Consider the following 23687-nt stretch of genomic DNA (forward strand, 5'->3'; position numbering starts at 1 on the left):
TTACCTACCCCTCAACAAGTAGAGAGCATGCAAACGAAGCTGACATCTAAGAGCTCTGACAAAACTGATGTTCAAGCAGAAAATCGGGGAGAAAATGCTCCAGTGGTTGAAGTGATATTGGCATAGGGATTGTGTTTGCAATTTTTGAAAACCAATTATTTCAGCTCCAACTACAGGAGTTGCTCAGGACAGCATCTAAGACACAAACTTCTACAGCTGCTTTATCAACGTCCTTCCTTTCATTAAAGAGGTCAGAATTGCTGCTGTTGACCAATAGATTTTCAGCTCCATATTTTAATTCCTCAGTGCAGCAGTCTTTGTCAACATGCAAAAAAAAAAGGCAAAATCCAGGTGCAGCAGAGCAAGTGACTGAAAAATATTTACATCACATAGGCTCCAGGTAACGATCAACAAGCATAATACCTAAGACAATTACCAATATTGAAACCTCAACATCAGAAGCCTAAAGTAACCCGTACCAAAATCTTAATTGTGCCAGCAATATAAATACCATAGCTACCAAACACATCAGAAATGGTAATGAAAATCAAAAAAATTAAAAACTACAGATGCTGGAAATCTGAAACAAAACCAGAAAATACTGGAAAAACACCAAGTCATAAAGGGTCTTAGGCCCAAAACGTTGATCCTTTTTACACAGATTCTGTCTGACTTGAAGTTTTTCCAATATTTTCTGTTTCTGTTTGACATTGTATCTGGTATTCTGCCACAAATTGCTCATTTCTCTATCCTCCTAAATCTCTCCACTATCAAGACAACATGGCAGAAATGTGATAGCATATTTACTATTTGCTGGATGCAGCTGCAATGCTCAAAAAGGTTTGATACATCCAGGTCAATGCAGCTTAACTGATAAACACCCCATCCACTAACTGATTTTGTAGTTTATCACCAGCATGCTACGTTGCAATCTGTACAATAGACAAAATCCTCATCCTGCAACACAGTGCTTCTTCAGCAGCATCTCACAAAAATATTACGACAACAAGGGCAACAGGTTATGGAAAATCACCTCCAAGTCACACACCGCCTTGGCATTAGCTGTGCCTTCATTATCACAAACTGAATATTTTAGTACTTCTATTTGGAAGCATTTAATACTACAACAATTTAAAAAAAAAGCCTCTCCCTAATTTTAACTTTGCAGGGTAAAGACAAATGAGCAACATTCTTATTCCCTGTATTGGTCACATCCCAAATATAAAATTTTAAGTCGATACAGTAGCCCATATGTGGGACACATTCACTGTACTTGAAACGAATAATTTAATGCAGGGAAGTACACAAAGCAACATACAATTAGCAGTAGGACATTGAGTGTTGTAGAGGGACAAAGATCTTAAAGAGAATATCAGCCCAAAATTGTAGTCATGAGGAAAGATTGGATAAGAGGGAGCCAAGGAGGGACTTGAGATGTATAAAATTATGAGTGGTTTGGACAGAATAAATAGGAAAGAGGAATCAAAACCCATAAGCCATAGATTTATAGAATGAAGATGAAGGAACTTTCTTTCCACCTGGAGGGAAGTTGAAGTCTGGAAATATCACGGGTTAGGCAATGTCAGGCAGAAACCACATCATATTTAAATAGTATAGGCGACCCCTACATCATGGCTGTTTGGGTAACTCAAATTTGCCCTTGCAGAATTCACAAATCACTACCCAACATTTGAGATATGAAATTAAATCCACTCTCATGGAAGCTGTGAGAGGAAAAATTAAATAAATAAACAAGTTTTTTTTCAACTCGTGTTTCTTGATGCATGTGCAGATGATAAAGCTTCACGTCACAAAATATAGTGATTTTTAGGAACGCAATCCCCCTCCCCCCCATCATCATAACATGGATGTCGCCTGTAGTTGGGTGTAAGTCTTTGAAGATCCAGCTACAGTCCTGGTGCTGAAAGTTGTGATAAGGTAGGAAACTCTCTTTAGACACAATGGGCTGAATAGCAGCCACTTGTCTTAAATTTTCTTTAATTTTATGAAATGGAACAGCCACAAGAACCCATAAAGAGCAATTAGTTGAAAGAAGCAACTGTCAAGCTAAAACACAGAAGGAAGATGTTTTCTTTCACATTCTGTTGACATGCTGATGATTTTTGTGGTGTTATAAACTGTGCTTGGCTTCTTTGTGCATATAGAAAACAAAATATTTAAATGTCATCTCCAAACCTAGTGATGAAAGGTTATATTTCATTTGTTATTGACCAAGCAATGATTTAGAATGTAATTTCACTTTGGCAATACAAGACTTAAAGTTCAGATTTAATCTGTGACTGCATGACAGCAATTAATTTTTTTACATGAACATGAGAACAAAAAATTTTGGACAAAATCAGAAATAAAAACAGAAGATGCTGGAGACATTCAAGTCATTTGTATATACAGAGCGCGAGAGAGTGAGTGCGAGAGAGAGCGAGTGAGAGAGTTAACAATTCAGATGATCATTTTTCTCAGAATCCAGTATTAATGAGAGATCATTAACTGGAAACATCAGTCCTTTCTCTACAGATATTACCTAACAAGAGTGTCAACAGCATTTTCTGTTTTTACTTTACAATGGAACTTTATTTGGACAATACAGTACATGATATTTTACAATATTCTTAAAAGCTTTATTATTAAAGTTATGCAAGTTTATTTACATTGCTGCATTTAAAGGCAAAATATTTTAGTTTTGTTGAAACAGTTGGCTCGACAGAAGTACATCTACAGCACTTGGATACTCCAGTAAATCCCTCATGAATTCTTCAAACATTTCTCGGAGCATTTTGAGAGCTTTGGTGGCTCTTTTCTTGTAACGCATGTTCAACATTTTATCTGCCAGGTAATGCAACCATAAAACATTTGTATGTGGCTTGTAGTCTGCCCAATTGTTACTAAGAAGAAAAAAAACTCAGCTTCAATAAGAGAAATGCATGTGGAGACTCTAAAAATATATATTGTTATTTAAGATTTTCAGAACATGGATAATTTGGAATCAGCTTGGGAGTGGAAGGAAAGTCCATTATAATTATTCCATAAAAATTACAGTGATTAAAAATGTTAAGGCTAAAATGCATATTGAAAGTGTCATGGATCACAAGAAACCAAAACTAAAGGCTGCTATAGTTTCTAGTTTGATTATCACTGCAGAAATGAAAGGTTATATCGGCTGATTTTTTTTTAAAGTTTCGAGTAATGATATACAATGGTGATAAAATTTAATGCCATTAATGATCCAGCTCTAGGATAGCAAATATCTGGTATCAATCCAATTCAACAGACTGATTCTTAGACATAATCAGGCTACACTATACCGAGTGATTCAATCATGAGAAACCTAGTTGTAAAGTGTCTCTGAGTACTTTACAAGTAATAGCCTCCCCTTTAATCATTTTGGCTGTAACAGATAACAGGCATTGCCTTTCATTTGGGAAAGAACATCAAAAATTTAGCAGTTGCAGCATTAGTTATGCAAAACAACATTAAAAAAAACAAGATCAGTGGCACTCATTTGAAAATTTAAGAATCTCAAAACTCAACTTGAGAATAGTGTGGAAATATAACATAAACACTTAACATCAGAGTATTATAATAAATGCAACATTTTCACACACAGGTTAAATAGGTTGAATATACTGCATGAAAACCAAAAAGACCTAGCCTCGTCTCTGAGGCAATATCCCAGGCCAAGACTAACTCTCAGAAAAAGGTTACCCATTTTCTGTGCAATCTTCTTCTGTATTTAACCAGATTCTTTCCAGAGGGTTCCATATCAGTGCTTCACAAATAGTAGACATATTGTTTGATATTTCTCCCCTGCAACCTCAGCCCACCACCCCAGCCCCCCAACGTCCAAACCATAATGACTTTTTTCAAATTATCCCCATCTCAAAAGAACAGTTGCAAAAATGTCCACCACTATTCTGGCAATTTAAATATCTCAATCCACTTTCCTACATATAGGCTATATGCTAGAGCTATAAATAGTTCTGGGCTAAAAACAATAACCACAAAATGAATATATACTTTTTATACATAAAAATTAAATTCCTTCAATATTTTCATTACTTACAGGTTTTCCTCCTTCATTTTTCTGTATATCTCAAACTGGTAATCTCCTTGACCATGGAAGAAACTATCCTCAGAGGAAAGATCACAGAAGTGCACGACATCTGGGAAGTACAAATTAGTTCAAAGCAAGAACAAAAGAGTACTGGAAATATATGTTTTGATGTCTCAATCACTATATCACAAACCAACAAAACTGGAAGTGATGCTTTAAACTCTAAGATTAAGGACTTGAACTTGCTCCTGCAGCACTGTCAGATTTGGTGCATTTGCAATCAAGATGTTATATCAAGTCAGGGAGTCACAAAAGATATATCGCAATATTTAAAGTCATGTAGGGCAATTTACTTCATTGTACTCATCAACATTTATTAGCTCAACTAACTCCCATGAAATTATTTGGTCCTTTTCTTTATGTTAGAACCTATGAATCACAGAAATGCCATTTCCTTTCTACAGTGTAGCTGTGACTACGTTGCAGAATTATTGTTGGCTCTTAAGTGCTTTGGCAGCCTGCTGTGGTAATGAAGTCTGTTATGGAGGCTTTATGTTGGCAGTAGAGAAAAAACTGGAGATAATAACCTGCAACAAAATCAACTGCCATTTAGATAAATGACTGAAACATTATCAGCATGCATTTGACTAGCTTGAGACATTTGCCAATGTGACAAAGATGTCAAAAATGTATGTGTACTTTCAAAAGCTGTTCCACATATAGGACTTGCTTCCACAACTAAGATTTCTGGAATTAAAATGGGACAACCGCAGCACAGACAAAACAAAACTTTGCTAAAGGACTGAAAGTAATGGTGGACAGTTTGTTTTGAAACTCAAATATAATGTGGTATTCCCTCTTTCTGACAAATGCCCAACCTGGACACACAAGGCACAGATCCATTTTGCAGATGCTACAAAATCCAAATGTGTATAATGAGGCAGATCCTCTTAGATGTCAGGAGGATAGATGAAATTTAATGCAGGGAATGTGAAGTGATACATTCTGATTGAAAATAAACACAAGGTTGAGGACAGTGTTTGAAGGTGGCCAAGATTCTGTGCAGAAGCTTAAACTTGTTTGCTTTGGGAGACTAATATACTCTGATAAGCATATGCTCATGACCTTGACGATTGCTGTGGTCGGTGGGTGGGTGGTGAGAGGAAGGTATGAGGGGGGAAACCTGCACCTCTACTGTCCCCTCTCTACAGAATGAGTTGAGAAGGCTTTTAAAAATAACTATGGTATTTAAAGAGTTTTATTAATAGAGGAATACAAGTACAAGGAAATTATGCTCCACATTGTTTAAGCTACAGTTGAATTTTTATTTCTAACTCTGGATAGCATATTTTAGTAATGATGCCAAAGCCTTGGAAATGGTGCAGTAGAGTTGAGGAACTTCAGTTATGTGGATGGACTGGGAAAGTTGCAATTGTTTTCCCTCAGAACAAGTAAGAAAAGATTTAATTGATGCCTTCAAAATTCTGCAGGGTTTTGACAGTGTAAATGAGAAATTGTTTCTACTGACAAAAGCTGGTAACAAAAGAACAGATTAAAGTTACTTGGCAAAGAATTGAAAACAAAAGAAGAATTCAAAATTTATTACGATTAAGAATGGGAATTTTTTTTTAAACATATACAGACTTCTGGGGAAAGAGGAGAGTGAACTGAATATTATCTTTTATCAAGGATCTGGCACAGTCAAAATGAGCCAAATAACTCCTGTGTTACTGCTGTTCCTCAATAGAACACATTTTAGATTAAACAATTTCGGTACAATACTGAAACAAATCCCACTGAATATGGCCATGCTGAGGTAGGAAACAGCAGCCCATTCCTTAAGCTGCAGGAAGGCCAGCAGCAGTGCAGACAGTGGGTGGGGACTTGGCTGGGAGAGAAGAAGTTGGTGATGGTAAGAGATATATCCAGATTTTTTAAACCTCATTCAAATAATGTGCAGAATTTCAAAAACTAGGCACGATCTTAGGGTTATACATTGTTAAAACTGATCCAACAACTTTCTATCCAATGATCTTAATTTTAACAGTTGGGTAGAGATTGGTAGGTAGTAAGGAACGTCAACAGTAGAAGAAGTGCAATAGGAAATGTATCTTCTTGTTACGCAATGTAAGCATTGTATTTACCAATGATTTACAGCAAATGTTTAATTTTAGGTAACTGGCTTGTTTTAAAGTCCTAAATTTTAGCCTCAAAGTTCAAGAACAGGAGTTGCATTAAGGGAGTTCTAAAGCTATTTTTCCCCAATTATATACCATGCATTTTATGTTAGGATGGAGTAGTTTTAATTTCTTTTTGCAGCGCTGCTTCATAAAAGTTTACTGTATTGTCAGGACTGATATTTCATTCAAACTATGTGAGAAAAGCATAGTTTGCTACCTAGTTTTAGTTAAGCAATAGGCATTATCATAAGCAATGATAAACATGAGTATTCTTGCTCACTGAACCTGGGAATATCAAGTGAAGTAAGTGCATGGACAATAATTCCCAAGTTTTGACAATGTTAATTAATCTTCCATGTATGAACTGGCTTTCAGAAAATGAAAATGCCTTGTGTTGCTATCTTGAAAACAAAAACCTGCTCATGCTTCTAAAGTAGAGAATAGGATCCAGTAATATAATAATTGAGAAAATGATTAGTTTCATTATTCCTGAAACAATGAAGGAATAAGTTAAATTATAACATTAAAAATGTTTTTTATCATTGAGAAAATTAGGGTTTAAAAGAAAGGACCATATACAGGCTTGTATCAAGTTCTCATTCTTGGCTATGCGATATTTAAGCAATATAAAGTTAACATTAAACTAATAAAGCTATTCTTGATGTTTCTATTTTTTTTAATTAGTACATTTCAAAAACATGCATGAAGTAATTGATTAACAGAAACAGCACTATTTAGAACAAAATAACCAAACATGCAGCTTTATCAGTATACATTTTAACATTACTAACCTTCTCCCATTCTTGATAGGGTATAATCAATAATATGAGCTACATATCCATGGGTGTTAATATTGAAAGTATTCCCACACAACTTGTATTCAACTTGTTTGATGCTAGTTTTTTTGATAAGAACATTACCCCAGTGCAAGTCTCTGAAATTGAATTTAAAGAATTAATTCAATTGCACAATTAACATTAAAACCAACTGCACCTTTTAAAAATATATTCAAGTTCCAAAATTCCTGAGGTAGGGAGGGAGAATTCAACGTGATCTCAGCAAGAAATCCACAATATGATATAGAATCAAGATTTTCCACCTGACTCAATTTCCACAAATGGTAACACAAAAGGACAGGCACTTTTTGCACCACTTCTTTTGCTCAGGTTTGGAATGTCAGAAGCTACCAATGGAATCATATGCAGCTCAGTTCAGGGCTGGCATAAACCCCACAAGTTCCAAACCTGGTCTTTAATCAGCACCACCCCCACCCCCCCAAAACACACACTCACACACACACACAAATTCATGTTAAACTAATTCTCATGTCAAAGAGCAATTTTGTTTTATTTCAGATATTTGGTACAAGATACAAGAACTACTTCTTGTAGCCTATTAAGTGAATTTTAGCGCAACATGTGTATTGGTCCATGATATGATAATGCAAAGGGATGAACTTCATAATCACTCATCAGAAAATGAAATATTCTTCCACACCTTCAGAGATATATTTCACATTGATGTTTTATGGACAAAAGAAATGACTGATGACAAGCATTATTTCTACATGCCTTCCCAAAGCATCTGCTTAAACAATTACAAGCAGGCCTCCAGAATCTCCAAATCAACCAAAGATGATCCAGTCCTAATGCAGAGAAAATATCCCATGAAAGATCACCCACCTTTCTTGCAATTTTCATTAGAGGTTGTTAGGAAGTGAGCATAACAAGTGGTTGATTTTAAACCTTCTTACTCAGTGATGTTGATGTCAAGTTCAAACTACGGTCATTGTAGAGATCAGCAAAAGCCAGACAACTGGGTCTTTGATTTTTCATCTGCTGCATTTCAGCATCACATCACACTAATTTTGGTGGAGCTAAAGACTTGGTTTTAGCAGATCAAGATCAGGAACCCTAGGGTTCTATCGATCACTAGTTTCTAGTACACTCTTACTGTCTCATAACATTTCCAATTTCCCTTTACTCTCCAAATTCCTTGAATACATTGCCACTTGAAATCTGTCCACATCTTTCCACACCCAAATCCCTCCAAGCAGGTTTCTATCATAGCACTGGGGTGAAAAAGATTCTTATCAATGCCATATCTGATATCCTATGATGATTACGACTGGAGTGAACTATCTTTCCTTATCTTTCTTGACCCTCTGCAGTCTTTTGGCACAATTGACGCGACCTTCCTCCATTGCCAATGATTTGTTTGGCAACACTGCTATTTTAAAATTCTTATCCTCAAGCTCAAAACGCTCCATGGTCATGCCCTTTCCTTTTTGTGCATCTGCCAAAAGGCTTACAACCCTCCAAGATCTATCCAGTCACAGAGAAGTCTTTGAGTAATCTGAAGAATTAGAAGCTCAACACCTGACCCAATATCCTCACTATCACCAAGAATGCTTAATTCAGTCTCTGCAATGCCATTCACCTCTACCTCCATATTAGCTGAACTAGTGAAGCCCTTCAATCTCACTTCATAAACTTGAGTATCCAAACTTTGCAGCTCAGATTTTTTTTTAAACACACTAAGGCCTAATCACCCATCACACCAATATCCTGGAACTTAACACCTCAATTTAAAAATTCCTATCCTGTCATCATACCCCACTCTGGCCTCACCCCTCTATCTCTGCAACAAGCTTCAGCTTTACAAATCTCATATCTCTGCACTTTTTTCATTCTAGTCTCTAGTGCAGAGTCTAATTTCAATTAACCCATCATGACTCCCCTTCCATCACATGTCTAGGCCCAAAACTCAGAAATACCCTCAAATCTCACAAATTTTTCCGCTAAACTTTTCAGGAGACCTGATACATTTATCATGGCTTGGTGTCAAATTTTGTAAAATGAACTACCTTGGTTAATTTTTGTACTATGTTAAAGACGCTATCTAGATAGCTTTTGTTTTTTGGTAAATTTTGGAAGGAAAATGTAGAAGTAAACTTATTGCTATCACACAGTCAGAATTCCCTTGTTTCACATTGTTTTATATGGAAATTTAAGATCATAAAAACACCAATGTTTATTCACAAACAATTTCACCACCTATGAAAAGACATGCATAGGATTTACGAGAGCCAACACTCTAAGCTCGTTTCAAGAACAGAACCAGCCATCAGCATAATGGAAAATAATGCACAAAACATTTGGAAGAACTCAATGAATTCAAGAAGAAAATCTCCAAATACCTGAGGAAAGGAAAGAAAAAAATGCTAAGGCATTGGCTGTTATATTCACATGTACTATAGATCAGTGCTTTTGGCCACTGCAGTAAGCAATTTGATTGCAAATGGCGTTCCTAGCACCAATATATATTCACTGTAGTCCTCAGTATCCTTGCTATGAAAATTCATTCAAATCACTAAACTAAGTCTACACCTTCAAGAGATAATTCTGCCACATGTCCCTTAGATATTGAAGGGAGTCCATTTTTAGGCTTGGCTTCTTATTTTGCAAAGGTTAATGTAAGATTCTTCCTTCCACCCCACCCTTACCTGTGCTCAAAATTTAAAGAAGTTTCAGCCACAGCCAAGGATGCCGTTACTTGATGCAATATACTTCTTGCTTCTTCAAGGGAAGGTACCTGTAGGAATAGATTGATGTAATAAATTCGATAAAGGGGAAGGTACCTGCAGTACAGCTGGATTTTAATAAATTTGATAAAAGTAGAATTAAAGCAAAGTACAGAAAATATTGTAAAAATTACCTTTGCTTGCATACTTTCTAGATCACATCCACCATATTCAAATTCAAAAATGATGTAAAGTTGCTCATTCTGTAATTCATCTAAAGAGAAAATACATTTTACCTGTAGATTGTAAGAACTTTAAATAATCCTGGGAATTTAGGAAACAATTAAGCCTTTGAACCATTGATTAATCATTTTAACTCTGAAAGTAACTGTTAAACTTTAATCATTTGGAAGAGGTTAGTTCAAACAGATTAAATCCTTGATATCATTTAACAAACTTTATTGGGGCAGAAATTGAAAAACGCTTCTCTGCTGCTTTTGCCTCCAACCATATCTTTTTTTTAAACTGCAAAATGCTTCTTTTAACAAAGTGTTTCTTTAGTTACAATTTTTTAACCAATACTTTGCATGGGTTGACCTGTTAAAACTGCACTCTGAATGACAGCAATTATTTGCCTTGAACATTTCAAGTTGAAGCTTTGAGAAGGCAAAACCAATTGTAGCACACCTGGGGAGTGAATGGGTCAATGATTCATTTTAAATTGTAGTTAAACATTTTACTTAATATGCTATTTGATAATTTATAAACTGTACAATCAAAGAAAAATCATGAATACTTGTGCACTCATACATTTATCCCCCATAAATATCAAAAAGAAAAAATATAATAGAATTCCTGAAATACAGAGAGTTTAAAGAGAATCAATGGAAATTGCAGAAAACTCAATAAATATTATGCTACAATATTTATTTAAAGAAGGGATGTTGTAGAAAAAGTACATGCTGATTATGCTGAAAGAAAACAAACTAAAGATGCTGTTTAATCATTGATACTGAAACACCTCGAGAGATATTGACACAAGGCACAATTCATGAATTCCATTCAGGGTGGATGTGGAGTGGAGATCCGCAGTGGGCAACTTTAAAGGGCAGGCAGAACCAATAAGCTTTGAAATTAGAGCAAAATTATTAAATAACCAGATCAAAAGAAAATTAAGAAATTGTCTACAATATGGTTATGATTTTAGGAGATGAACATCTCAGGCCCACAACGTCGATAAAGGATTTTCTCGGAGCAGTGATCAAGGCCTAACCACCTTCAACTGCTTCAGTAATAACCTTCCTTCCATCACAAGATGAGAGTGCGATGTTTGCTGATGACAGTTGCACAAAAGTTAATTCCACTTGATGCAACATTGAATTCAATTTAAACTGCTACTTTAATCACACCATACATTTCTCGGTTTCACACAGTGCAGGCTTGGATACCATATGGCATTAAGAAAGACTCAGACAAAAAGACTTGAAAAATTGTGTCTGATGATTTATTAAAAGGAATACACAACGATCAAGGCCTGAGATTATGAGCAAATAAAGACAAATAGTTTTCAGTGACATCTAGGTTGCGAGAACAAGAGTGCAAGAGTGGTAGGCCAGGACAAGGAAACTTGCATGTTATGGAAAGCACTCCAAGTTAGTGGCTAAAATAAAGGTAATGTCAACAATAAAAAGAGACGGGTGTTAGGAAAGGGGAAATTAAGATTTGAGAATTGAGGAAGTATGTGAGATTAATATTACAATGTGGAAAATAAACTGGCTGAGCATGTTTGTGCTGTAATACCTGTGCAATTAAGAAAAGGCAGGCATGATATGGTTTTACATCCAAAAGGATTTGGCACTTCCTCCAAAGGCAAAGCCACGAATGATTTATCTTATTCACCAGACATAATCAGAGAAAGCTTCCTCTTTCATGTTTGGAAAGAACAAATGAAGGGAAAAAATATACTTCATTTTGTTTTTTTGAGCTCTGGAAGAAGTAGATATTCAAAGGAGTGGCAACTCATTAAAAGGAAAATTTAAGAAGCTGAATCAAACAGAAAATTTGCACCAAGGAGTGCATCCAAAACTGGCCGCAAACTAATGCTTCATACAAAGCATACGCTCTAAGGAGAAGCCCTGAGAACACTCAAAAATGAGCCTCAACATTCATTTGAATAGCTTGGACAAATGTGGTTTAGAGACAATTTACACATTGCTAGACTATCTCAACAGCCTTAGCTAATATCTTAGGCAATGCACTTGATCATGCCCAGCAGCAGCCCTCAGGAATGCAGAGGTACTGAGAGTAAGATTAATAATTAAAACCATCTGCTTGGTAGTTGTGACCTGCTACACCAAATCCATACCAGAGCCCAGTGCCTACTCATCGCAGTGCATCCCAATTTCCCATCTGGTAGCTGGAGTGGGGATATGCAATTTGTAAGGCAGGAGCTAGACATCTATTTAAAATGCTCGTTTTCAGCAACAATGATCAAAGTTTTGGGTAAATCTGGGTGAGGCAGAAGCACCATGACTGATGCACTGGCCTGTTCTGCACACTCTACAGCAACTATCCCATAAATGTTGGATGTGCTGGAGAAAGAAATTAATATTTAGCAAAACAAGTGATGAGCATTAGCATAGATAGGCATCATGAATAATTTGGGTCTAAAAAGGCCAGTTTCTTTGCTCATCACTTGTTTTGGCAAGTATTAATTTCCTTCTCCAGCACAGCCAACATTTACTGGATTTCTATGATTTTATGATAACAGTAGGTGTAAGAAATCCTGATTTGGAAAAAGTGACCTTCATTTGCTAATTAACTTTCTCTTGCTCTGAACTTATTGGATGCCATTAATGACATGAAGAAACCAGAATATTCTTTACATAAAGTTTACAAATGACTTTCAGAAAAAGTTCAAAGGGAAGCTGCATCTGTCTATCCCAAGTTTTGAAACATCCATATTTATTCCCAAATGTACCCTATATTCCCAAATATTTGAGTGCAAGAGGAAAGACGCATTTTGTAGCATCACAGAAACAAGCAACTAGTATTCTCACCTGGACGATCATTTTCAGAAGTCTTGATCCGATTATACTTGTCCCAAGCTTTAAGTAGCTCTGGAGGGTAAGAATCTTTGACACAATGTACACTATAAAACAAGAAACCTTAATTTACTGTAAGTAGTAACACAAACAAATATCACATAATTTAGATCAAGAAGACCAGATGCAAAGTACCAAGTAACTTAAGTAGCTAAAGACATTGCCAAAATATGCTTACAATTAGCATGGAAGCAGGAGGCACTCTTTCCCCACAACTCCAGAAAAATCGAGTTTCCCCTGGATCTGAAGGGCTCTAGGACTTGTGGAAATACTCAGCCAGTTCCAAACTTGCTACATTAAATCACACACAAAAAAAAGCACTACTGGAGTTCTTGGTAATCCAGGACACTTCTCTGGCCTGGATCCCATGATAGCTGCCTGGCCAAATGCATATTGGCGCATCAGCCTATTTTCCTGTTCCCCTGCCGCAATGGCTATAGGGGGTGTGAAATTTCCATTGCAATATATTTAAAAGTTATGTGCTGACAGCTACGCAGGTGATTTATTAATGGTCAAATGTTAAGTGTTTCCAAATGTGTGCATGTCATGGGAAACCAAACCAAACTGACTAGAGGAGCTAAATGCAATTAATTTTACAGGGAAATTCAGGATAAAAATCAATTCAAGTGTTGACATTATAATCTTCAAACAGAAACTGTTGCAAGATAAAATAATGTAATTGCAGGGCAGTCAGCTACTCATCAGTTAAAAGGAAAATGTTGAAGACAAGCAGGGACAAAATTAATTGTCACATGATTTAATCAATTACAGCCAGTCAGGATTTGTTAAAGGTTAATAGTGTTTGATTAACTGAGCACTTTGATGAAGTAACAATGTGTTAGTTCTTCCTTATTCTTCATTTAATGGGAACTGTGCCTCACTGGAACATTTGGATCTTTTGCTCCTGCCTAATTACCCTTGAAAATGTGGTGCTGGGCTATCTTTCACAAAACATTGTATTTTGTTGTTAGCAAGTTCCAGATTTTGACCCAGCAATGATAGTGCGACAATAATATTTTCAATTTAGGATTCTGTGCAAGTTACAGGGAACCTTTCCAATGATGCCAATTCCATGTGCCTGCCTTCCTCATCCCTCTAGATGCCAAATGTCATGGGTTTGAAGAGATTTTGAGAGAGCCTTGAAGCTGCTGTACAGCATCTTGTGGATGGCACATATTGCTCCCCTGATGCACCAGTGGTGGAGGTATACTTCCTTTAAACAAGGTATGACACCAGTCAGCAGAGAATTTTCCTCTTTATTCCCACTGATTGGTCTTTTTGCCAAGACTTCTTGACACCATATTTATTCAAATGTTATGTAACTGTCACAGGCAATTATTCTCACCTTTAGAATTCAACTTTTTTTGTCCACTTTTGGACCAAGGATTTATTAATGTTGGCTCCTAGGTTATTCTGGGGTAAGCAAATTGAGCATCATTAAGCAGTTTAATGGCAAGCAAGTGCTGCTTGATAACATGGTCAACACATTCCACTAGTTTGCTGACAATTGAAAGTAGACTGAAGGGGCAATCATTAGCTGAAGTGGGTATACTCTGCCTTTTGTGGACAAATTTACCACAAAGTTGAGTAGATGCCACTTTACAGCTGTTCTTGGCTAATGGTGCAGCTGGTTCTGAAGCACAAATTTTTAACACTACAGGTAGAATATTGTCACATCTTATTGCTTTTGTAATATCCAATGTTCTCAACCGTTTCAGATAGAGTGAATCAAAGTGGTTGAAGACAGTGATGGCTGGTCTTTCAAAAGAAGAATTTAGTACTTAATCAACATGAAGCTCGTAGAATTAAAGAGAAAGTGGCTAAGAAAGTTACAAGAACATAATAAAAGAGATAGACCATTCAGCCCCTTGAGCCCTTTCCACGAGATCAAGGCTGATGTAACTTTGGCCTGAACACCCCCTTACTATTCTCTGCCTATACCCATCGACACTCATAGTTCAAATATCTTAAAATAGTCAAGACAGAGATCAACAATGACTTTGCTTTAACACCTCTCAGGGCAGAGAACTCCAAAAGGTTATGACCCCCAGACGAAATTCCTTCTCCATCTTAAATGGGAGACCCCTTGTTTTGAACCTATGCACTCTAGCTCTGGATAACCTCTCAAGGGGAAACAATCTCTCAGTAGCCACCCTGTTAATAACCATGTTTATTTTAGCTACTCTCTTCCATTTTATATTATTGTAAAAGCTCTGACTGCCCAGTTTGCTAGATTCATACTTTATCTTCTCCCTCTTTTTAAAATTTTAGTCATCCTTTGTTAATTTCTAAAAATTTCCCAATCCTCAAGCCTACCTATTTTTACAAATTATATGTCTTTCCTTTTACACCTTAACATCCTTAGTTAGCCATGAATCATGCATCCTCTTCAGAGATCTGTTCTCACTGGAATACACCTTTGCTGAGATTTATGAAGCATCTCCTTAAATATCTGCCAAAGGCTATTCTAGCATCTTTAATCGATTTTCCCAGTTCACTTTCACCAACTCTGTCCTCATACTATTGTAATTGCCTTTTTCTAATTTTGGAACACTAGTTTCAGAACCCAAATTTCTCACCCTCAAACTGAATTTGAAATTCTACCATGCTATGATCACTCTTTCCTAGGGGATACTTTACAATTGAGACCATTAATTAATCCTGTCTCTTTACATAATACCAGATCTAAAATAGCCTGCTCCCTGGTTGATTACTTAATGTATACATACTATAAATCTCATCCAATGATGCATATGCTAATTTGATTTGTCCAATCTATACAATGATTAAAAAAGCCCACAATTATAGCAGCATTTTCCTTTTCAAACAAGCCCCCATTATTCTGACCTCGAGCACATCTAATGTTAGGTGACCTATGCAGCACTCCCACCAGTGACTTCTTACTCTTACTATTTCTCACTCCATTCTAACTGATTCTACAGCTCAAGCTTCCGAGCAATATCATTCCTCACTACTGCAGTTAATTCGCCTTTTAATTACAGACTAACCCTCTTCTTTCAGCTTATCCTTCCAAAATGTCAAATACCCCTGCCCAGCCTTTGTCACCTTGCAACCATGTTTCTATAAACCATCAGATCACAACAATTTTTTGATTTGTCAAATTTGCCCTTTACTGATATTGTTACCCTCTGACATTCCCTTGCACTATTTGCCTCCTTTTTTTATTTCCTTTGAAAATACCCCCAAACCTAAATCCCCATCTTCTATTTCCAATTTAGCTTTTCTCTCTTTTGATTCTATTTTTGGATTCCAAGTCCCCTGACAATCTAGTTTAAAACCTTCTCAATAACTTTAAGGAAAACCCTTCCATGACAATATTGGTCCCTTTTTTTTGTTGGGGTACAACCAATATGACTTGTTGAGATCCCACTAACCCATCAAAATGGTCCCAATACTATAGAAATCTAATACACTCCCTCCTACACATTTCTCCAGTCACACATTCATCTGCTCAGAGTATGCAGAGATTACTATCTTTGATTTGGTTTATCCCCTTTGACTCTCACTAACTTTTACAGATGCACCATAGAAAGCATCCTATCTGGATGCATCACAGCTTGGTATGACAACTGCTCTGCCCAGGACCACAAGAAACTGCAGAGTTGTGGACACAGCCCAGCACATTATGGACACCAGCCTCCTCTCCTTGGACTTTACCTCTTGCTGTCTTGGTGAAGCAGCCAGCATAATCAAAGACCCCATCCACCCGGGACATTCTCTCTTCTCTCCTCTTCCATCGGGTAGAGGATACAGGAGCCTGAAGGCACGTACCACCAGACTTAAGGACAGCTTCTACCCCACTGTGATAAGACTATTGAACGGTTCCCTTATACAATGAGATGGACTATGACCTCACGATCTACCTTGTTGTGACCTCGCACCTTATTGCACTGCACTTTCTCTGTAGTTGTGACACTTTACTCTGTACTGTTATTGTTTTTACCTGTACTACCTCAATGCACTCTGTACTGACTCAATGTAACTGCACTGTGTAATGAATTGACCTGTACGATCAGTTTGTAAGACAAGCTTTTCACTGTACCTCGGTACAAGTGACAATAATAAACCAATACCAATAAAAACATCCTTCCTAGCTCCCTGAACTGTCTACAGAACACATCTATTATCCTAAATATGTCAAAGGTATCAATATGGTGTTCACCCTCCCTTTTCAAAATGCCCCGCAACCATTTACTAACTATAAAATTAGTTAAGGATAGAAAGTTGTGCATAATGGTAAACTGTTGGTTGCTTTTGGACTGGAGAGGTCTGGTGTTCAAGGATTGGTAATAAGATTACTGTGATTTTGAATTTTGCCTTCTATACCCAAGCCAGATCAAAAACATACATTTACATTTGGAGACAACATCAAGCATGAATGTAGTAAATAGCAAGGAGCATAGTTTCAGATATTAGGAGAATCTGGATAGACTGGCAAAATGTGGAGATACATGAAGATCAAGTTTGACCAGGGAAGTGTGAAGTGATATATTTTGGTTGAAAGAGCAAAGGGAGGCAATGTAAAGTATATGGGACATTTTAGAGAATGTGAAATAGAAGGATCTGGGGTTGTGTGTACACGTACGTTTGTAGACAGCAGAATAAATAGCAGGGCTTTATTTAACTGCGATATTGCATCATTGGGTAGCTATCCTGATAAGAAATAGCATTTTCCATGTGCCAAATAGCCTTTATCTGTACTGCAAGATTCTATTATCATGTCAGAGAAATCCATTTAATTCTTCCCTTACTGTTTATGCAAATCGGGAAATAACAGAGCTAATTTGTCAATTGCCACTTTGTTTTGGATAATGAAGCAGACACAAATTTACCAGAAAATGAAGTATTGATTGATGTGTGACTACAATCACAATTCTTTTGATATAAATGTCATGAAATTGTAACCAGATGAAGCAGGCTGGCATTAAAATATCATGCCCCCAATTTTCCACCACCCACCAAAAAAAGTTGTGAAACTCCAAAGACAAACTTCCTTAGCATATTTTAGGTGTGCAATAAAAGAAAGTTCTGACAACTTTTTGAAACAACCATTGCAAAGAACAACTACACCATTCAGCAATCCATTACAATTAGATCTGTGGCAAGTAAAAATAGATCTGTGGAATCCATATGAAAATTTCATATTCACTTACGAATATAGAGAAATAAATCCATCAGTGGAATTTTCACTTCCTTCACTCAGTTGACTCAGTTTCCTAAGGGGAGAAAAATTATTTCCATTTAGGATTACTAGTTGCATATAATGTATAAACAAAAACAAAACAAAAGAACTCCACGAAATTGGGGTTTTTATTGTGTCATGCATTTGAAAACTCTCAAAAACAACAGAGTGATATCAGTTTAAGAAATAAAAATTACACCGGTACAATATGCTCTCAACTGGAAAGGATTGAAGTGCATAACCAGTGTATAGCAGGAATGCTAACAAGTGGCCATAAAGGAAATTTGGATGAAGATGGCCATATTTTTGATTAGTATATAAAAAGTGAACACGGGAGGGGGGGTTAAAGAATACCAATTACACAGCAGTACAGTCTGTACCCAATCTTTCTAGCTGTAGATCTACTAAGAAATTCAAGGATCCTGATCAATAAAACAGTAAGTATGCAAATTATTGTCCAAATACCTCTTAATCACCAATCCCATGAGTTATTCCTCTCATGAGAGGGGAACTTGCTGCATTTAAGATTCTTCAGCAGGAAAAAGGCACTAGTGGAGGGACAATACATGGCCCTATACAACCTGAAAATGCAACTGAGGCAAAATTATCAGAGATCCATGGTACTTGCCACAGGGACCCAAAAATGTGCCCAGACTTAGTTCCACCCAGTGAAACTACTACTCATTTGCACCATGTATCTACATATCTTTAATCTTTTGCATTGATTGGCAGATGAAAGAGTGTGCGAGCATTTTTGTTCTTTGTGTGCATTTTACTTCCTCATTTACAGCTTAGTCACTAAAACAACAGGGAGAAAAATATCAGCCTTCAACACTAACATCGCATGGAGGGGAGATCCACCAGATCAACCAATCAAAATAACCGCTGCAAGCATGCAGCAACAACCAAGCAGCTCCAAAAGGGGCCCCTCATGGCAAAGAACAAACAGCATTCAATCACCTTTATGTGCAAGTTAACATTTTCAGCAATGCTACAGAAAAATCTGGAAGCAGTGCTGGTAAATTCACACCAAAATATCAAATTTTGGTTAAAAAATAAAGTTTTATAAATATTATAAATTATAGGGTAAAAGTAAACATGAAGTGCATTTTCCTTTCAAATAAAAATGCTTATGGGCTTTTTGGGTGTTGCCAACAAGGCCAGTATTTATCATTCAGCATTAACTATTGCTATTGACTATGGTAACATCAGTGAAAGCACTCCCACACCACCTAGTGGTTTTGACACAACTGATTGGCTTGATCAGTTATTTCAAAGTTTAGAAACACAAGTCAATTGCTGTTGGTCTACAGTCACAAATAAGCTCGACTGTGGAAATACATCCTCTCCCAAAAGATATTTGTGAACTTGATGAATTTTTACAACTATCTGATAGTTACGTGATCAGTATTAGTAGCTGTTTATTCCTCAATTAAATTTATCTTTCCCAACTGCCATGATATGAAATGAATTCCAGAGTGCTGATCATCATTCCTGACCTCAGGATTACTAGTCTAGTTACATAATATTGTGCTACTATAAATCACAATTGTATGCAAGATATTCATGACCAAGAATAATCCACATTCCTAAAATAATACGCCTGCAGACAAAGTTAGTCAATGGTTTCTTTTGAATAGTAAAGGGAACTTTACACTGGGTTTTTCTGTACTATAACACTAGCTTAATGCAGGTAATAGGACATAGTCTATTCACCAGCAATGTCTTCTTCATCTTGATTTTTTTTAAATAATTGTGATCCAATTGTTAAACACCAATTTATAACAAAAAACACTTACTTGGAAATTATTATTTCAGGAAGAATCTCTTCAAACTTCTTCTGTGGTTCACCATTCACATATTTCTCTCCCTCAATAGGGATTATCTGAAAGTCAAATTGTCATTATTGGGAGACCGAAACAAAATGCACAACTTGTAGCTCCTCAGTGTGGCTAATGAAACACAGAGACTGGTTCCAAAACCTTAGTACCCAAGCATCTGTCAAAAAAGTCATGTTTTAGGCAGCCACATCTATATATCCAGAACATCTGATCACTCAAAAGTGCAGTATTTATAAACTCCAAAACACTGAAACAGCACTTTTGCTTATAAAAAAATGCTGTCACTTTAATACAATCATCTCATCAGTTAAAGCTGTCCAGACCTCACTGTTCTCGATTGACACAAAGTGAAACAAATAAGGTGAAATCTCATTTCTGCTCCTTTTTATTATTTACCTTAACTGGTGTTTAACCCGTTCTTAATGCTTCTGTAACTCAAATATAATTATGCTGTGGGTAACAAAGTATAGAAGTGACGCTAATGAGGAGGTAGTTAAAGAAATAGTAGTTGCCCTGGCCATCATCTTCCAAAATTCCATGTGCCTGCCTTCCTCATCCTGCAGATGTGAGGAAATGTGGCCCTGTTTTTTTTAAGAAAGGAGGGAAAAAGAAAAGCAGAACTACCAACCTGTTAGCCTGACATAGATGCCAGCATTTTCCCAATTACCTATAATACAGGATGTCACATCAAAATTTGTTGAAAATAATATGATTAAGCAATGTTAACATTGAACGTGATTTCCCTTTCATAAATCAATTTATTGGAGCTCTTTGGAGGTATCTACTAGAGTAGATGTGGATGGGATGTATTTGGATTTTCAGAGGCTTTTCGTAAGCTCCCACACATACAGTAACTGAACAAGGTTAGAGCACAGAATTGGGGGTAATATACTAGCATGGACTGAGAGTGGGTTACCAGATAAAAAAAACAAAGTGGGAATAAAAGGGTCCTTCTCAGGTTGATGGTAGGACAACACAGGAATTACTGCTCAGGTCCTTTCACACTCCCTATTGATGATTTGTCTGAGGGTACCAATATAACAGTTTCATGTCATCAGCAAACTTGAAAATAAGCAGGAAGTTAGTAACAATGAGGTTGCAAAGATGATTCAAGGGGATATAGAGAAGCAGAGTGAGTGGACAATATGGCAGATGGAGTACAATGTGGGTTTATCCACTAGTAAAAACAGAAATGCTGAGTACTTTTTTTTTGAATGGTGAGAGATTGGAAATTGTTGAAATTCAAGGACTCCAAGTATCCTGCATGCAGGTAACCAAAAATGAACATATAGGTGCAGTAGCCAATTGGGAAGGTAAATGGTATGCTAGCCTTTATTGCAACAAGATTTCAATACAAGAATAGGTTTGTCTCACAAGAATTAAATAAGGCCTTGGCAAGACCACACCTGGAGTAGTGTGTAGAAGATTGGTCTCAGTATCCAAGAGGAGGATACTTGCTATAGAGAGAGTGCAGCAAAAATTCACCAGATTGGTTCCTAGGATGACAGGTCAATCACACAAGCAAAGATTGAGTTGACTAGGTCACACTCTTCAGAGTTTAGAAGAATGAGAAGTGACATCATTGAGACTTACAGGGTTTGACAGGGTAGATGTATTCCCTGCCCAGGAAGACCAGAAAACAAAAAGGAGTGGGTCATTTAGAAATGAAATGAGAAGCTATTTTGCTGGAGTGCAAGGAAGCTTTGGAAATTTCCACCCAAAAGGCTTTGAGGCTCAGACATTGATTTATCCAAAACTGAAATAGATACATTTCTGGATCTTAGAGGGATTTGGGGATGGTGCAGCAAAGCTCTTGAGAATCCACTTCAAAATATTCCAAAATCTGGATGTTTTGGTCACAAGGTGATGTTTGCCATGCTCCCCATCCACTTACTGGAGCCCAGGTTCCAGTACTCCCTTTACACTCATCTGGATCTGTTTTCTACATTCCCTTTAAACCTACTGGGGCATTGTTTTCCGTGCTTCCTTTAAACCTATCAGATTCATTGGAAGATTAATTATTCTACTGTGTAACATCTTAAAATAGTGAATTAAAAATGTATCGATGTGTTAATAGAATAGCATCCAATAGTCTGGAATACCTGTTAGTCCACCACCAAAGATCCAAGCATGCTGGATTAAGTTTTACCGTATTGAGTTAGAAATCAGCTGCAATTTTACTAAATGGTGGAGCAGGCTCAGAGCTGAATGGCTGATACCTTCCATTTCTTATGATCTTATGAGCTGGATGGAGGGTATAATTCAAATGAATCTGCTCTTAATGAATAGCAAGATCACAAATTAAAGCTATCTGTACAAATTAAAATGTGGTAATTGGTATTCACTGAAACCAATCTTTCATGGCAAAGAGATGATGCACTACAGCTTGAAAGTGAAGTTGATGCCAAGGCCAGATTAGCCTTCATGTTATTGAGTTTACCTATTAATTACATATTCATTTTTCAGGATCTCAGCATTATTGGTAATACCAACATTTATTGCTCATGCCTGAGAAAATGGTGGTCACTGCAGTCCTTCTGGCGAAGGTACTCTCAGTATTGTTGGATACGAAATTCCACGACGTAGACCCAGGGAAGGTAAAGGACCAGTGATACATTTTCAAATCAAGACAGTGCGCGATTTGGATGGGAATCTGCAGGTGGTGGTGTTCCCATATGCCTGCTGCCCTTGTCCTTCTTGGTAGTAGAAAACATGGGAGGTGCTATCAGAGTAGCTGAGGGATGTAATTGCAATGCATTTTGTAAATGGTTCCAAAGTGTACCATCCAAAAATATCATGACAACATCTTTTAAAAAGGGAAGTAGATACGTATTCGAAAAGAAAAATGCAAATGCAGGGGCATGGGCATGGGCATACAGTTAAATCAATACTTCCTTGTAAAGAGCCATTGCCTAAGCAATGTTCTTTACCTTGCTCTATAATCCTCTATGAAATTATCACTTGAAGTACCTTGAAGACCACGTCATTTCTATCATCATTTATTGTCTGATATACTTCTCCAAAGACTCCCTCTCCAATTTTTTCACACTTCCTGAGTTTGGATAATGGTATGCATTCTCTAAAAGAAATGGGTCCATTTTGATGACATTCATTGTATACTTTCTCTTCATGTGATAGGATCACCGACTGAAGTAATGCAGATGACAATTTTTCCTGATGGACAATTGAAAAAATAGTTATATGATACAGTTTAAATATTTGACCTTAATGTTTATAACAAATTAAATGCCACAAGGCTCTGAAATTAAATAGGCCAATTGAAATATACTTTTATTAGCACTGACAGGACCAGAAAACATTAAAAAATCTTCATGGACAGTGCCAGATTCTCCGTAAGGAAGGTTAAAACTGCAATAAACCTTGAAAATATTTTAGGATTCCTCGTATCATCCTACATCCCCTGTAAACAAATCCCAAAAAGAGTTGATGTATGACTTGATAGAAACAAAAATATATTTTGGCATTGCATTGTGAAACATTTAATGATTGATATTTCTGCCACTGAATAATTGTGGCCCAAGGAAATGTAACCTTCATAAATAACATCTTGATCAGCATGATCCATCTGTTCAGCCTTCCACTCTCTTCTCCAGGCCCCTCCTCCTACCAAAAAACCTGGCACATTCCATTTTTGTTCTTATTTCACTCATCTATAAGATGTAAATGTCACTGGCAAGGCCAGCATTAATGCCCTTTCTTTTTCAACTATTGTTGTACATGGAAAGATAGTTCCACAGAGCTAT

The 23687-nt window shown here is 36.8% G+C and overlaps 1 protein-coding gene across 1 annotated transcript in view; it reads right to left on the bottom strand.

Annotated features, from left to right (window-relative positions):
* Window positions 1-1948: 1948 nt before the first annotated feature.
* The window catches only part of haspin (histone H3 associated protein kinase), a 46302-nt gene continuing 24563 nt past the window's right edge, over window positions 1949-23687 (bottom strand). The window contains exons 7-15 of the mRNA XM_052044389.1: window positions 22894-23097; window positions 19882-19967; window positions 18054-18116; window positions 12835-12926; window positions 9970-10049; window positions 9758-9846; window positions 7044-7186; window positions 4082-4181; window positions 1949-2903 (exon numbers count right to left, since the gene is read on the bottom strand). Coding sequence (XP_051900349.1) covers window positions 2696-2903; window positions 4082-4181; window positions 7044-7186; window positions 9758-9846; window positions 9970-10049; window positions 12835-12926; window positions 18054-18116; window positions 19882-19967; window positions 22894-23097 — 1065 coding nt within the window. The 3' untranslated portion in view covers window positions 1949-2695. The remainder of the gene's footprint in view (window positions 2904-4081; window positions 4182-7043; window positions 7187-9757; window positions 9847-9969; window positions 10050-12834; window positions 12927-18053; window positions 18117-19881; window positions 19968-22893; window positions 23098-23687) is intronic.

Source organism: Pristis pectinata, chromosome 2, assembly GCF_009764475.1.
Source record: "Pristis pectinata isolate sPriPec2 chromosome 2, sPriPec2.1.pri, whole genome shotgun sequence".
Lineage (NCBI taxonomy): Eukaryota > Metazoa > Chordata > Chondrichthyes > Rhinopristiformes > Pristidae > Pristis > Pristis pectinata.